This window comes from Eptatretus burgeri, chromosome 10 (genome assembly GCF_056783735.1).
Source record: "Eptatretus burgeri isolate ZD-2024b chromosome 10, Ebu_testis_v1, whole genome shotgun sequence".
NCBI lineage: Eukaryota > Metazoa > Chordata > Myxini > Myxiniformes > Myxinidae > Eptatretus > Eptatretus burgeri.
This window is the reverse complement of record NC_140970.1, coordinates 94,410,184-94,423,192: the sequence shown is the minus strand read 5'-3', so window position 1 is coordinate 94,423,192 and position 13,009 is coordinate 94,410,184. Positions and strand designations below refer to the sequence as shown.

Here is a 13,009-nt window from a genome sequence, read left to right as displayed (position 1 = left end):
TTGTTGGCTACCCCAGTTTTGGGGGCTCTCCAGCTTGGCATGATATAAATTCAGGAATAAAAAGATGTGAATAAGGAAATGGTGTAAAATAGCTACTTGCCTGGAAGCAGGAAGGACACATGGTGATTGACACTTCAGGAAACCATGAACGGAAAAATTGCCAACGCAGCGGAAGTGGCCAACGCTTGATAACCACCTCATGACGACACAATGTTCTCAACCCAGCTTCACCCACGGTCACTGGCTGGAACACCGAGCCTCCGGGCTAAATGAAGCACAAGGAAAAACAAAGGGTAAAACATTAACCCTCTTGCATTTCTCATCAAGACAATGAATGCATCTCATACCAATTTGACTCTTGATGTGGGAATTTCACAACTGCTGAAAAGTGACAAAAATTCTATTGTACTGTGAACCCGCTGGAAGGGCTGGTGATACTGCTGTGAATTATTGTGTGACCTGAATCTGCAACATGCACTTACCGTACTCAGCATCAGCACATTCCCCAAAGCAGTACAGATCACACGACACGCAGGCTCAATGCTGTTAACTCCAAATGGATGTTATTAATGGCAAAATGCTGGAGCAACTTGAAAATGTGTGAGCACAGATCCAATGTGGCTTGTTTTAATTCTGTACATCTCCACCAGATGGCACTGCTGATCATGTGTTCCTGTGCCACCAGATGGCACTATTTAAAAACTTGCCACCAGATGGCACTATTTCAAAACCTGTTGTAGATTATGAATTGAAATAATGCCTATTGATTGATATATGACTTCCAGTGGTACTTGTATGAACTTTGACCCCTACCAATCTGAGAAGATATAGGTCACACAACTTTGACCAAAATAGAATTTTTGTAGGCCCTGTTGTGACTGATCACAAAATGTCAGCGGCTAACCTGTATCTTTCCGTGGGGCGAAGATATGGGGCAAAATGTGTTTTTGACCTCTTGTGTGACCTTGACCTTAACCTTGAGAATTTCAAGGTCAAAAGTTGACACTGCACTTCCTTGACCTTGTCCCATTTCAAAGACAAAATTGTTAGTGCTCCCAGAGAAAAACCCTAGTAGTAGTTTTGGGGCAAAGGATGTGTGGGAAAAATTAATAAAGAATAAAGAACAAGTCTGAAGACTACGATGGTTCACGAGCGGTATTTGACGATTTAGATTGTTTCAGAAGTCAAGGATGAGAATGTGATAATGTTTGACCAAGTTATAAAAATGATTAACATGATGTGGTACGAGTGACAGGTTATTAGCTGCAAAATGTCGAAAACCCAGTTTCGTTTAACAACTTTAAAAATTTGACCTTTGCATAACCTTAAAAGGTCACAAAACAATGTTGTGGACATTAAAATATGGAAACAGGATACGTGCTATAGCTTATTGTAGTTAGTTCGTCGAAGGTCGAAAACCCGGTAATGATAAATAATAATAATGCCGGTAATAAACCAATAATGCTGGGTCACTCAAGTGAACCTCATATTTTATTCATTAAATATGTCAACAGTGCTGACAGAGTTATTGTTCTTTTCTCCAACATTCTTTGGGGGGGGGGGTTGGAAATCACTGAAAACATGTAAAAATGCAAAAAAAAAAAAAATCGAAATTTTGTTGAAAAAAAAGTTGCAAAATTTTATTTTCTCTAACAATTTTTTTTTTGGGGGGGGTAACAATTTCTTTTGGGGGGGGGTTGTAAATCACTTAAAACATGTAAAAATGCAAAAAAAAACTTTTTTTTCTCAAACAATATTTTGGGGGGGTGGGGGGGGGTTGGAAATCACTTAAAATATGTAGGTATGCAAAAAAAATAAAATATTTTTCTCTAACGTGTCACGTCCGTCGCCAGCACCCAGCTTTTCCGTGCACCCTACACGGGGCAGTCTTGAACGCCAGTCGACCTTTGGAGGGCACCGAGATCATCCGTCGCGGGTTTAGACCCTGGTGTTGTTGGTGATCGACCCGTGCCTCACTTGTTGGCGACACTGCTCACACCCACACGTGCACCACACGCTCACTTGCCGAAGCACTCGGAAGGCCGAATTGTCTCGTCGGTGCTGGTCAGACACCCGCTTCTTGGTCACTTCTCTCGCCCTTTGCTTTTTCCTCTCTCCTTTCGCTTTTCCTCTCCTCACTTTTTCTCCTGAGAACGTCTCTCTCCTCTCAGAACATCCCTCTTTCGCTTTTTCCTCACTTTTTAATATTTTAGAACGTCTCTCCTCACAGAATGTACATCACGCTTTCTCTCTCTCATTTTTATATCCCTGGGCCGTCTCCGCGGGGTGCCGTCCACCCCAAGCTCACCCCGTTCCACTGGGGCATGGTTACCATGACGACCAGTGTGCTCTCAAAAAAGGCAGGCGTCTGAGCTCGCGAAAGAATGTTGCTGAGGAAAAATGAGGGCGGGCTTCAGAGCTCGTGAAAGAATATTGCTGAGGAAAAATGAGGGCGGGCTTCAGAGCTCGTGAAAGAATCTTTCTGAGGAAAAATGAGGGCGGGCTTCAGACCCTGCCACCTGCAGCTAAAAGCTGGCTGATTATTTTTGACAGGGTTAGGTTATAGAATTGCCCCGACTCTGAAATTGTTGTACTCCATGCCCAAAGCCATAAGATCGAAGTCTGGACACACAAGTTTGTAGACTGCCTCTAGGTTTGCATCCTTTTGAAATTTGAGAAAAGAAGCCAAAGTTTCCAAACACTCATTGTCAGTGCAAAAACGTTGAGTTTAAAATTATTTAAGTGCTTCTGTGACCTCAACCTTGATTGCCGATAAATTGTGTCTGTCTTTAACAAAAAGATGATGACCTCTTCTCCACATTGGTTCATCACGAGTTAGCTTAATTCCTTTCAGCATATAGAAGGATCTCTCATCACTTTCGACTCGCTGTGGCTGTGCTTGAAGACTCGACACCCAACCGCCGAAAAGAGGTGTCTTCTGGAGGCTGCTAATACTTGTCTTCACAAGTGTCACCTCTCGTTGAATGTCGAGCAGTGTGACATTATCAGATTGTATTTTCTTTTGAATTCTTGAAAACACTGCCAGCACATCAGCTATAAATGCAAGCAATTCTAGGTTTGTTTTCTTTGTCAGGAGAGTTTCAAATCCTTTGGCTTGTTTATCGTGAGACTGTTGCATATAAAGTACGAATGCATGCCATGATTCTAGAACAGAATTCACCAGGGAAAATGTGTACTCACTCCAACAAACTTTAAATACTTTTGGAAGGGACCAACATGCGAGATAATTTGTACTGGCTTATTCTTTCAGCGGTCGAGTTCTCAGACCAGAAGTGTGAAAAAAGCTTGACAATCCACTTTGTTTCTGCAGCAAGTGACTTAGGCCTAATTCACATTTGCCACGGCGGCCGTGGGGTCTCCAAAATCTACGGCCACTAGCAATTATACGGCGGCCGCAGTATTTCCACGGTCACACAATGTAGCAGTCACATATGTTTTTATTTTTTGGGGAGCCGCACGGCGTATTTATAAATTGTGGAGACCGAAAACGTGGGGGTGCCGTACGGTCTTTGATTTGATGTCGCACGGTGTCCTCAGGGCGTTCCTGCGGTGACCATAGAATTTTCAAGGCAGACGCAAGGCGCCCACAAGGCGACCGCAGGGGGACCGCAGGGGGCCCCAAGGCAAACGTGCGGCCAGACGGACGGTAACGAGTGGGTTTTTTTTTTTTTTAATACTAGTTTCTTTTTTTTCCGCTTGTCGAATTGCTACGGCGAACATAGAAATGAAAAAAAGTTATAACTCCGCGTTATAATTCCACGGCGACCCCTACGGCCTGTAAAAGATAGCCAAACGGCGTAGGTCCACCCTGAGGCCACTGCAGAAACTCTGCAGCCGCCGCACGTTTCTGTCAATTCAGAGGGCGTACGGCCGCTGTATCCTCGCCGTAGAACAAATGTGACTTAGGCCTTACTTCGGACACTAGATCCGTGACTGACTTCCAAGCCAACAGAGTGCGATGAACAGCACACCAGATTTTCAGTTTTGGGATTTCAGGCAATGGAATCAAATAATGCCCACAGACCATTTCTTTCTCCAGTATTGACACTGGCTCCATCAGTTACTATTAATGACATATTTTGAAAAATATATTCTGTAGTGGGTTCACCAACTGTGTTTTTGCAGGTCATCTTAACTGCATTAAAATGTCCTTGTGCACCTATTTTTTCAGGTTCTGCCACACCTAAAAACACTGTTTCATCTTCACCAGTTTTGCTAACTACCTTTGCCATCACAAAGATCTTGTCTAGCTGAGTTCGGTCAACTGACCTATCGCATCTAAGGGATATTCAGTGGTGTAGTCTAGGTTTTTGTAGTGAGTATACTGTGATGATCCCCGAATCCCTCCCCGCCTTCGCCACATCTGTGCCGGAGCGACACCCCATAAGCACCACGGCACTAACACATACACTACATGCATCCACACACAATTGAGAGCATTCTACAAGACTGGGTATGTGTTATCAACAAATTATAGCAACACAGACTATAACAGCTAATGACATTTACAACTGGGAAGATTTAAACGGTTTGGACTGATTTTCTACCGTTTAGTGATCCCAAGTGATTTTGCATGGCTGGAGGATACGAATTAAAACAGTATGTTCACTTGTCTTCCAAACCATTCATTTATTCATTCACTTGCCATTGCAGTTAAAGACTGAATTGCGGCAAGTTTTACAAAGAAAAAAAATGACACTATATGACACAAATATTAAAATAAACTTCTATTAAAAAGGGCACATCAATTGTATGCAAACATGCAGAGTTTCAAAATATCAATATTAAAAATTCTAGTAAGGTGTAATGTATATAGTCATACATCTATGAAGCCAAGAAGGGATGGATTGTGAAAGTAATATAAATTAAGGTTACAAAAACTGTATCAGTCTTTACTGCATAAATCACGACGAACGTAATGTCGCCCATTTCTGTGGATGTGAATTAATACATCTCTTACATTTGCAGTATCGGGAGTTCCCTTGGTATTTTCTACCCCTTTCTGCGATTTTGGCATGTGTTCTCCACTAGAACCCGTGCTGGGCTCAGGATCAGTGGTTGGCATGTCCTGTCCACTGGAACTTGTGCTGGATTTGAGCTCTGTTACTGGTTTTACCTGTGTACTAGTAGTACTGGGGTCAATATTTTCCCTTTCCCCTCTCTCCTTTGCAGACTGCAACCATTTTCTTAGGTCCATTTTTGGGTGACATTTGACTCGATTTCAATATTGGAAAACCTGAAACAAAAAACATACTAGTATCCCTCTTAAGAAATGAACATTACTTGAAATTACTAAAATCATCAAATTATTACTCGATTAATAAAATCATCAATTCAATCCTTGGCAAATTACATGAGGGACTTTGAAAATATAGCAGAGATATCCACTATCTATACACGTTAGACTTGTTTAAAAAACAGCTGATTTTTGTTTACGTCTTGGGGATGAACGAGCGTAGGCCTAATAATGCGTGGCACGTAGATCTAATTATGTAATATTGCAAACACGGGAAATTAATAAATAAACGTTAAATTGGTACGGAATGAGTTTACAGATGTCAGATGCTGTATGTTGTGATTAGCAGTTCACTATTTAAAGACAGTTTATGACAATTTCCAAAAGTGTTACAATTGCCCCGGTGTCCCCAACACAGATTTCACAGGCACGAACATGACGAAGTAGGCCGAGGTCTAGACTAGTGTCGTATGAGTTTCATCAACATTGTTTCAACAATATAGAATTATGGAATAGATCTACTGGGATATTTTCAACTACATTAGGTTTTTTAAAATACTTGCCGTACCATTAATAGGTTACTCTGCAAGACAAACCTGCACCGCAAGGCTAGGCCTACAGGCTCTGCCAGCAATCATCTGAGTGATGGTTCTGTAAACAAGCACTGACCTAATAATTCACGCGCAGCTTTGGGCGACTAGCGTATGAGACATTGAGTAGTTAGCAAGGCTGTTCCAAATTTATGCATGTTTTGAATGCACTTGGATATTTACGGTTATACTTTTCGCTAATGATACTAATTTTATAGACTCCAGTGAGACATCCTGTGTTGTGCACCTTGTTAAAGGATACAAAGGAACTTAAAATCTATAAAATGTTAAAACAGCCATTACAAATGCTTCTCACTCAGAGAATCTCAAACACTGGGACATGGCACCTACCTCAAAGATTTGTGCAGTTCTAAAATTTCCTTAAAAGAAACCCTGCTTCAGAGCTCGTGAAAGAAATGTGTGTGAACTTGTCTGTCGTAAAGGAAAAAAAAAAGCTTCCCATAAGAGAGAGAGGATCTATCCTTTACCCTTGTCAACGCATCACATTGAAGATCCTATTTGACATGGGGATGGGGCTAATCTGAACATGCATTTAAGGAAATAACTGTCTGAGGACCTGGATGTGTGGATGCATTCATCAGACCAGATTCTGAAATCTGTAACTATATATATATATATATATATATATATATATATATATATATATATATATATATATATATATATATATATATATATATATATATATATATATATATATATATATATTCTAGGTGTGCTCTGACTTTCAAAAGGAATTGGCCACTGTGGCTAATCCAGGTTTAGAATGATTAGCCACAGGAGAAAGGAAATAGCCACATATTTTATTCAAAAGTTTTTTTTAGCAATATGAGATAATAAGTTAATTTTAAGGTGGATGTGTGAGTTTGATGGGTGAGGTTGGTTGGATGAGTGAGTTGGATTGTTCAGATTGGTTGGATAAGTGAGTTTGATTGAATGAACGACCATCAGGGGAGGTGGTGTGTGTGTGTGTGTGTGTGTGTGTGTGTGTGTGTGTGTGTGTGTGTGTGTGTGTGTGTGTGTGTGTGTGTGTGTGTGTGTGTGTGTGTGTGTGTGTGTGTGTGTGTGTGTGTGTGTGTGTGTGGTCGTTGTGCCTTTTTAGTAGGTGGTAGTGGGGGATGGGGGTGGTTGTGGACCAGGATTGGACCAACCTCATGCCAGTCAAACTCACTCATCCAACCAATCTCACACATCAAACTCGCTCATCAAACTCACTCATCCAACTAATCTCACACATCAAACTCACTCATCCAAACAAACTCTCTCATCCAAACAAACTCGTCCTACTACAGGTACTACTACTGATTGTGTCAAAACTCACCTGGCAACCACTGACTCAACGAAGCATGTAGCGCCGAATCGTACTGAATCATTCCGGGAAAAATATATTTTTTTTTTAATTAAAAAAAAATTTTGAGATGAGAATCATGGGAATCATGCTTGAATTTTGGTCGATTTTTTTTTTTTTTTTTTTTTTTTTTTTTTTTACTAGAAACTAGTTTAAAACTACTAAAGTTAGTATTTATAAGCTTGTACAAAATCACGCGTGATTCCCGTAATCAAAACGTACAAAATGGAGGCCGTCTCAACGAAGGTTGAATTCTGTGCTAAAATCACCCAAAATTCGTCTAAAACTGGTAAAAGAAAAAAAACCCCACTAAAACATGGATTAGCCACAGTGGCTAATGGGTGGTTTAAAATATTAGCCACAGGTAGGGGGATTCACCCTGTGGCGAGCGGCAGCGCACACCCAGTATATTATATTGCACTTTCTCGCTGGTATGTTCCGTCTGCACATACAATAGTCAAAATATTCTGAATACTTGCTTCCCAATCTGAAAATGTGTGTGCCCTTGACAATGTCATCTGTTGGCTGAACATTGTGTGTGTGTGTGTTTGTGTGTTTGTGTTTGTGTGTGTGTGTGTGTCTATATAGGGTGGCCCAAAAGTTACTTTACTGTAATACTATTTTATTAACACAATCATATTTCAACTAAATAAAGTGTACATCAAGTTATATCTATATTAATATTTCGGCACGCCCCTTTTTTTGTTCCACCATCAGATTTTTTGTGACTGCATGAAATGAAACAAGCTTTGACATATATAGTAATGATATTATTGTCTTCCTTAAGAGGCCCCTCAAAATTTGTTTTGATGATTATCTATATTAATATTTCGGCACACCCCTTTTTTTGTTCCACCATCAGATTTTTGTTACTGCATGAAATGAAACAAGCTTTGACATATATATAGTAATGATATTATTGTCTTCCTTAAGAGGCTCCTCAAAATTCGCTTTGATGATTATTATTATCTACATTAATATTTCGGCACGCCCCTTTTTTTGTTCCACCATCAGATTTTTGTTACTGTATGAAATGAAACAAGCTTTGACATATATAGTAATGCTATTATTGTCTTCCTTAAGATGCCCCTCAAAATTCGTTTTGATGATTATGGGAGTTAAACAGTTCATGTTCATCTGACTTTTTATTATTCTGACTGCACTTCATTAGAACATAGATTGTGGATGGATGCCCATATCCCAGGAGAACAACTATAGCTGTACAGAACAATTCATATTATCGATGGATAAAATGATATTTAATTGATATTATAATAAATTGTTTATTTAAAATATCTTCAAATTTTGTGAGTTTTTAGTTTGTTGTGAAATATTAGGTCCTCGGTTCTCCGCATAGTGGCGTACAGGCTTAAGTCGTACTTCTGTTTACTACCGTAGAAAATCACAGAACTGTCCGATCGACATGCTGTTAACAGTTTCAGAATCAGCTAAATTCTACAACATATGAATATGGAGACGAAACTGATCCGGCCAGCAAAAATCTACAAGATATGAATATGTAGACGAAACTGATCCGGCCTTTTGGATCATTTTAAAGTAGGGTGCCCTGTAATTTTAATGTGCTCTAGGGATCCTCCGCAACTCACGAATGGTACACGTTGTGTAGTCACTAAACTACGTGGTAATGTCATCGAAGTGGAGCTACTGCGGGACAGTCAAATGGGAAAACCTGAATGATAATCAATGGATAAAAATGATATAATATATTGTTTAAAATACATTTATGCTATCTGTCTTTTACCATATGTTGCCAGTGACGCCCGTTGAAGACGGGCACCTTTACTAGTTTTCAAAAAATGAAATTTACATCATATAAATATAATCAATAAAGTTAAAGCAAATGTACAAAATGGCCTCCTTCTTCCCCAAAACAGAGTTGGCATCTTTTATACACAGAGTGGCAAAAAAAAAAATTCTCAATGCATCATCATTTTTCAATGTCTCAAATTGTGCTGTTATTCTTTCTTTCAATTATTGAAGACTTCCAGCCTTTATCTTGAAAACTTTGTCTGCCTTCTCCAGCTCGCGATGTCTCCCCCCCCTTGGGCAGTCTGGATCATCGATGAGGTCGACCATTTCAATGGTCTTTTCATAAAACTGTGCTCATGCGGAGGTTGTATGACACCATCTCTGGTATGCCCCAAACTGGCTGTACAGTCCAGCAAAGCCACCTGAAAAGTATGAAACAAATATGTGACCTGCTCCCACATAATTAGTTACATACCCCAATCATTAAAAATAGGTTTTGTCAGAGCAGTTTACAATTTGCATTATACAGCTTCCTTCTACCTTTTCAGATGCATACAATGTTACTGGATGAAATTTATGATTTACCTGATGATTTGGCAAAGCGCATAAACGTTTCTTCCATTGTCTTATCGACTGCACTGAGTGCCCCCGGTATCATTGAGCGGGCCACTGCAATGGCACCCTTGGTGAGCAGGTCCTTGGCTCCTGGGTGTGTATTCTCCAGATTTGTCAGGTGGACCTCCAGCCAGGTCAGATATCTGCGGATAAGGAGAGGCACTGATTACACGTAGAAACATTTATTGGATGAGCTTGTCTGATAATGCATGAGCTTTTACCAGTATATATCTATTCAAATGTACTCAGTTAAAGTTATCAATTTGGGCATGTAAATTGCACAAACCTGGAGTGGTTGTGTCCATCGAATGCAAAGAAGATATCCGCCATCTCTCCATTACATTTGTGAAACAGCTCGATGTTGTTGGTCTTAACGGAGTGGAGGAGCATGAAGACAAGTTGACAGTGGGTAATAAAGGACATCCAGAAGTCAGCCGTCTTCCCCAGGTGGCCATTGCGCACCTTCTCCTCATAGGCGTGATACTTCTCGATGAGGGTTAGAGTTGAGGGGTCTTTGAGAGCTTCATCGAGGTGCTCTCGATTGCAAGACTGCGTCATGTTGAGAGGCTCAGCAGGGTCAGTGATAAGGATGTTCTCCTCAGTGAATCGCTCCATCAACAGCCTCTCCATTGCCTCACACACAGTTTTGAGGCAAAAGAGGGACTTTGCGTAGACTTTTCCACTGAGAACACCTTTGATCGATCCAGTTTTCACTAGTTGTGCCTCAAACAGAATCTCTGCATATCCAGAACCCCGCATTTTGTGGCCTGCGAGCATCCCGATGTAGTTCATGGATGTGTGAAAGGGCCCAATCATGACCACATGACTGGCAAATTCATCTGGCCAATGCCAGATGATGGGAAGAGCTTTCAACCAGACACCCAGATCAAATGTATTCAGGACCCACCTCAGCGGTGGCTATCTCAGAACGCTTCAGTAGCTCACAAACAACAGTGTTGTCAATGATCGGTTGATGGATTGGCGTGAAGTAGTCCACTGTTGATTTTCTGGGTGGGGGAGTACCAGTTGCAGAGGTGAAGCCCCCTCGTCCAGGCACGGGCTGCTTGCCGCTGCTTCCGATATACCTGCTGAAGAGCCAGATGTAGTACTCTTGCATCTTAGTAGCATAGACTACGTCATTCTCTGCAGGTGATGTGAATGATGAGCCATCAGGAAACTTTGGGTCAACGCGAGTGAAGTGCAAGGGTGGGATAGTTTTTGGTGTGTCGACTTTCAGGCTACGCTGTTGTGACTTGTCGATGATAGGCAGCATTCGGACCTTGTTGCTCTCGAACCCAGGCTTGACTTCCTGCTCCATGATTCCACCATCACTGTTGACAATGTTGCTGCCGTGCACATTGGTAGTGGTTTTGCTCAAGTTATTCCACTCACAGTACAATACGAGGTTGCCCTCTCCTGTCACAATTTGGGGTGTCTGATAGGTTGAGACTTCGTCCAGGACCTGGGCCAGGTCAGTTTCCAACTATAAGCCAAAATCGTAGCTCTCAGAGTGGCCAAGCCTGTGTAATATCATGGTGAGCTGCCTGCTTCGGAACAAGTGCCTGACAGTCATACAGAGGAGAATGTGTTTTGGGAACTTCCATTTTCCCTCGGACACTGCACAGCCACAGGTCTTGTCCAATGGAGAATACCAGACGCTTCATATTTTCAGTCTCCATGTCTTCCTTGCCAGCCATAACCATGCTGAGGAACCGGACAAGGTCTGGGAGTAGGATATTTCCAGGAATGAGCTCCATGTAGTCAGCTGTTGGCGGCCAGGATTGGTCTTTGGACTCTTTGAAAGCCTGTAGAATATGCTGACAAAGTAGGAGAGAAACATTTTGGTACTTATCTGTGCTTCCGAGAGTGTAAGCTCGTGCAAGAGCATTGGAAACGGTGATATTCGAGCTGTACACAAGCCAGATAGAAATGGCATCAGCTTTGTCATGATCAACCTTCGTGAAGTGGATATGGTCCTTGATTGGGTCATTCTGTAGGTGTTTCAGTAGTTTCTTGGAGTGATAATTTGAGTTCTCGTACCCATTCGATTTAAGTTCTTTGATATAGAGCATGCGCAAGGAAGATAGCTGTAGGACCTCATTTTGTTGGACGACCTGAGTTTCAATGTGTTTCAGTACCGAGACGAATGCCTTTTCATGGGCGGCCGACATGCAAGCCTCCTCGGTATCTTTTGCTCTTTCGGCTCTGCAAGTCCCGTGCTCGTAGTTAGTGAATGCTGTGCGGAAAGATTTAAAGCATGACGGATGGTGTTTGGCCTCACAAGCAAAGAGGTCTTTACTTTTCACCTGTCTGTGAAGTCGAACTGGACCCATTTTCTCAGCCCGTGATTCAATTTGCTCCCATGCATTTCCTTTGTTCTTATAAGATGTGAAGTATACAGGTCTCTCAGTTTTGCGATTACCATCTTTGATCTCAACTTTGTCACAGGAAATGCACTCTGGCGGGAAGATGGGTCCAGCAGAACCCCCTGATTTACGAGGGGAGTGATGCCGCTGTGAGGTTGATGGTTCTGGTTCTGTATCATCTCCAAGAAGCTGAAGGTTGCCAGTAAAGCGCTGATAACCATTGCGGTGATACCCGACACTTTCCAGGTCATCGGGGAGAGTTGAAGGGATCTGGTCACACACTGATTGCATACGATATGGGGACTCGTGATTGGTGGAGACGTCGATCCCGGATCTTCTGAAGCTGTTGTAGTTTTTCTGTCACAGTTCCTTTGATTTTAGTGAGGGGGTGTAAAATGACCATGATCAGACATGGATGGCACATGAAGGATGCATGCAGGTGGAGAGCATTTGTGGGCTGCAGGATCTACACTCCGTTTTATTTTGGGCATACCGGCTTAATGTCTACTTCTCCCACCACTGTTAGAGAAATGAATGATAAATCACCATTAATGTTACAGGTGCCCTGTTATGAAATCTGAACTTCTCAATCTGATAACAGATGTTCTGAGTGCAACCATCATGTTCTACAGTGGCCTAATGTTTGATGCTAACAAATGTTTTTGGGATACAAGCAGTGATAACAACAATAAAGCTAGAACCCTACGTAGATTTTTTGAGGCTAGCTATAGCTAACATGGCGCTAGCTAGCTCAGCTGTGATGCTGCCTGTTTCTGGTTCCATGCAGAAACTGATATCCGTGTGTGTGTGTGTGTGTGTGTGTGTGTGTGTGTGTGTGTGTGTGTGTGTGTGTGTGTGTGGGTGTGTGTGGGTGTGTGTGTGTGTGTGTGTGTGTGTGTGTGTGTGTGTGTGTGTGTGTGTGTGTGTGTGTGTGTGTGTGTGTGTGTGTAGCTGAGTTAACTTCTTACCTTGTTGGTTTGGAGGTGAATACCCAGCAAAATCAGTTGGCATCGACGAAGATGCAGAACTCTTAACGGAGGTA

At 41.8% G+C, this 13,009-nt stretch overlaps 1 protein-coding gene and 1 long non-coding RNA gene across 2 annotated transcripts in view; one reads left to right on the top strand and one right to left on the bottom strand.

The window, feature by feature from the left end:
* LOC147019161 (uncharacterized) overlaps positions 1-13,009 on the top strand; it is a 78,980-nt gene that overhangs the window by 27,038 nt on the left and 38,933 nt on the right. The window lies entirely within an intron of this gene.
* Positions 9,341-10,408, bottom strand: LOC147019167 (uncharacterized). Its single transcript, XM_085899910.1, has 3 exons — positions 9,888-10,408; positions 9,572-9,744; positions 9,341-9,408 (listed from the first exon to the last, which is right to left on the bottom strand). The coding sequence occupies exons 1-3, from the start codon at positions 10,391-10,393 to the stop codon at positions 9,341-9,343; spliced, it is 747 nt and encodes a 248-aa protein (XP_085756036.1). The 5' UTR covers positions 10,394-10,408.

Bases quoted from the DNA above. Each gene is read 5' to 3' on its own strand.
- LOC147019167 (XM_085899910.1), bottom strand. From the start codon at position 10,393: ATGAACTACATCGGGATGCTCGCAGGCCACAAAATGCGGGGTTCTGGA. The intron at 9,745-9,887 runs GTTTGTGCAATT...CCTTATCCGCAG, and splicing joins GATGGACACAACCACTCCAG to ATATCTGACCTGGCTGGAGG. The intron at 9,409-9,571 runs GTAAATCATAAA...CATACTTTTCAG, and splicing joins GCGCTTTGCCAAATCATCAG to GTGGCTTTGCTGGACTGTAC.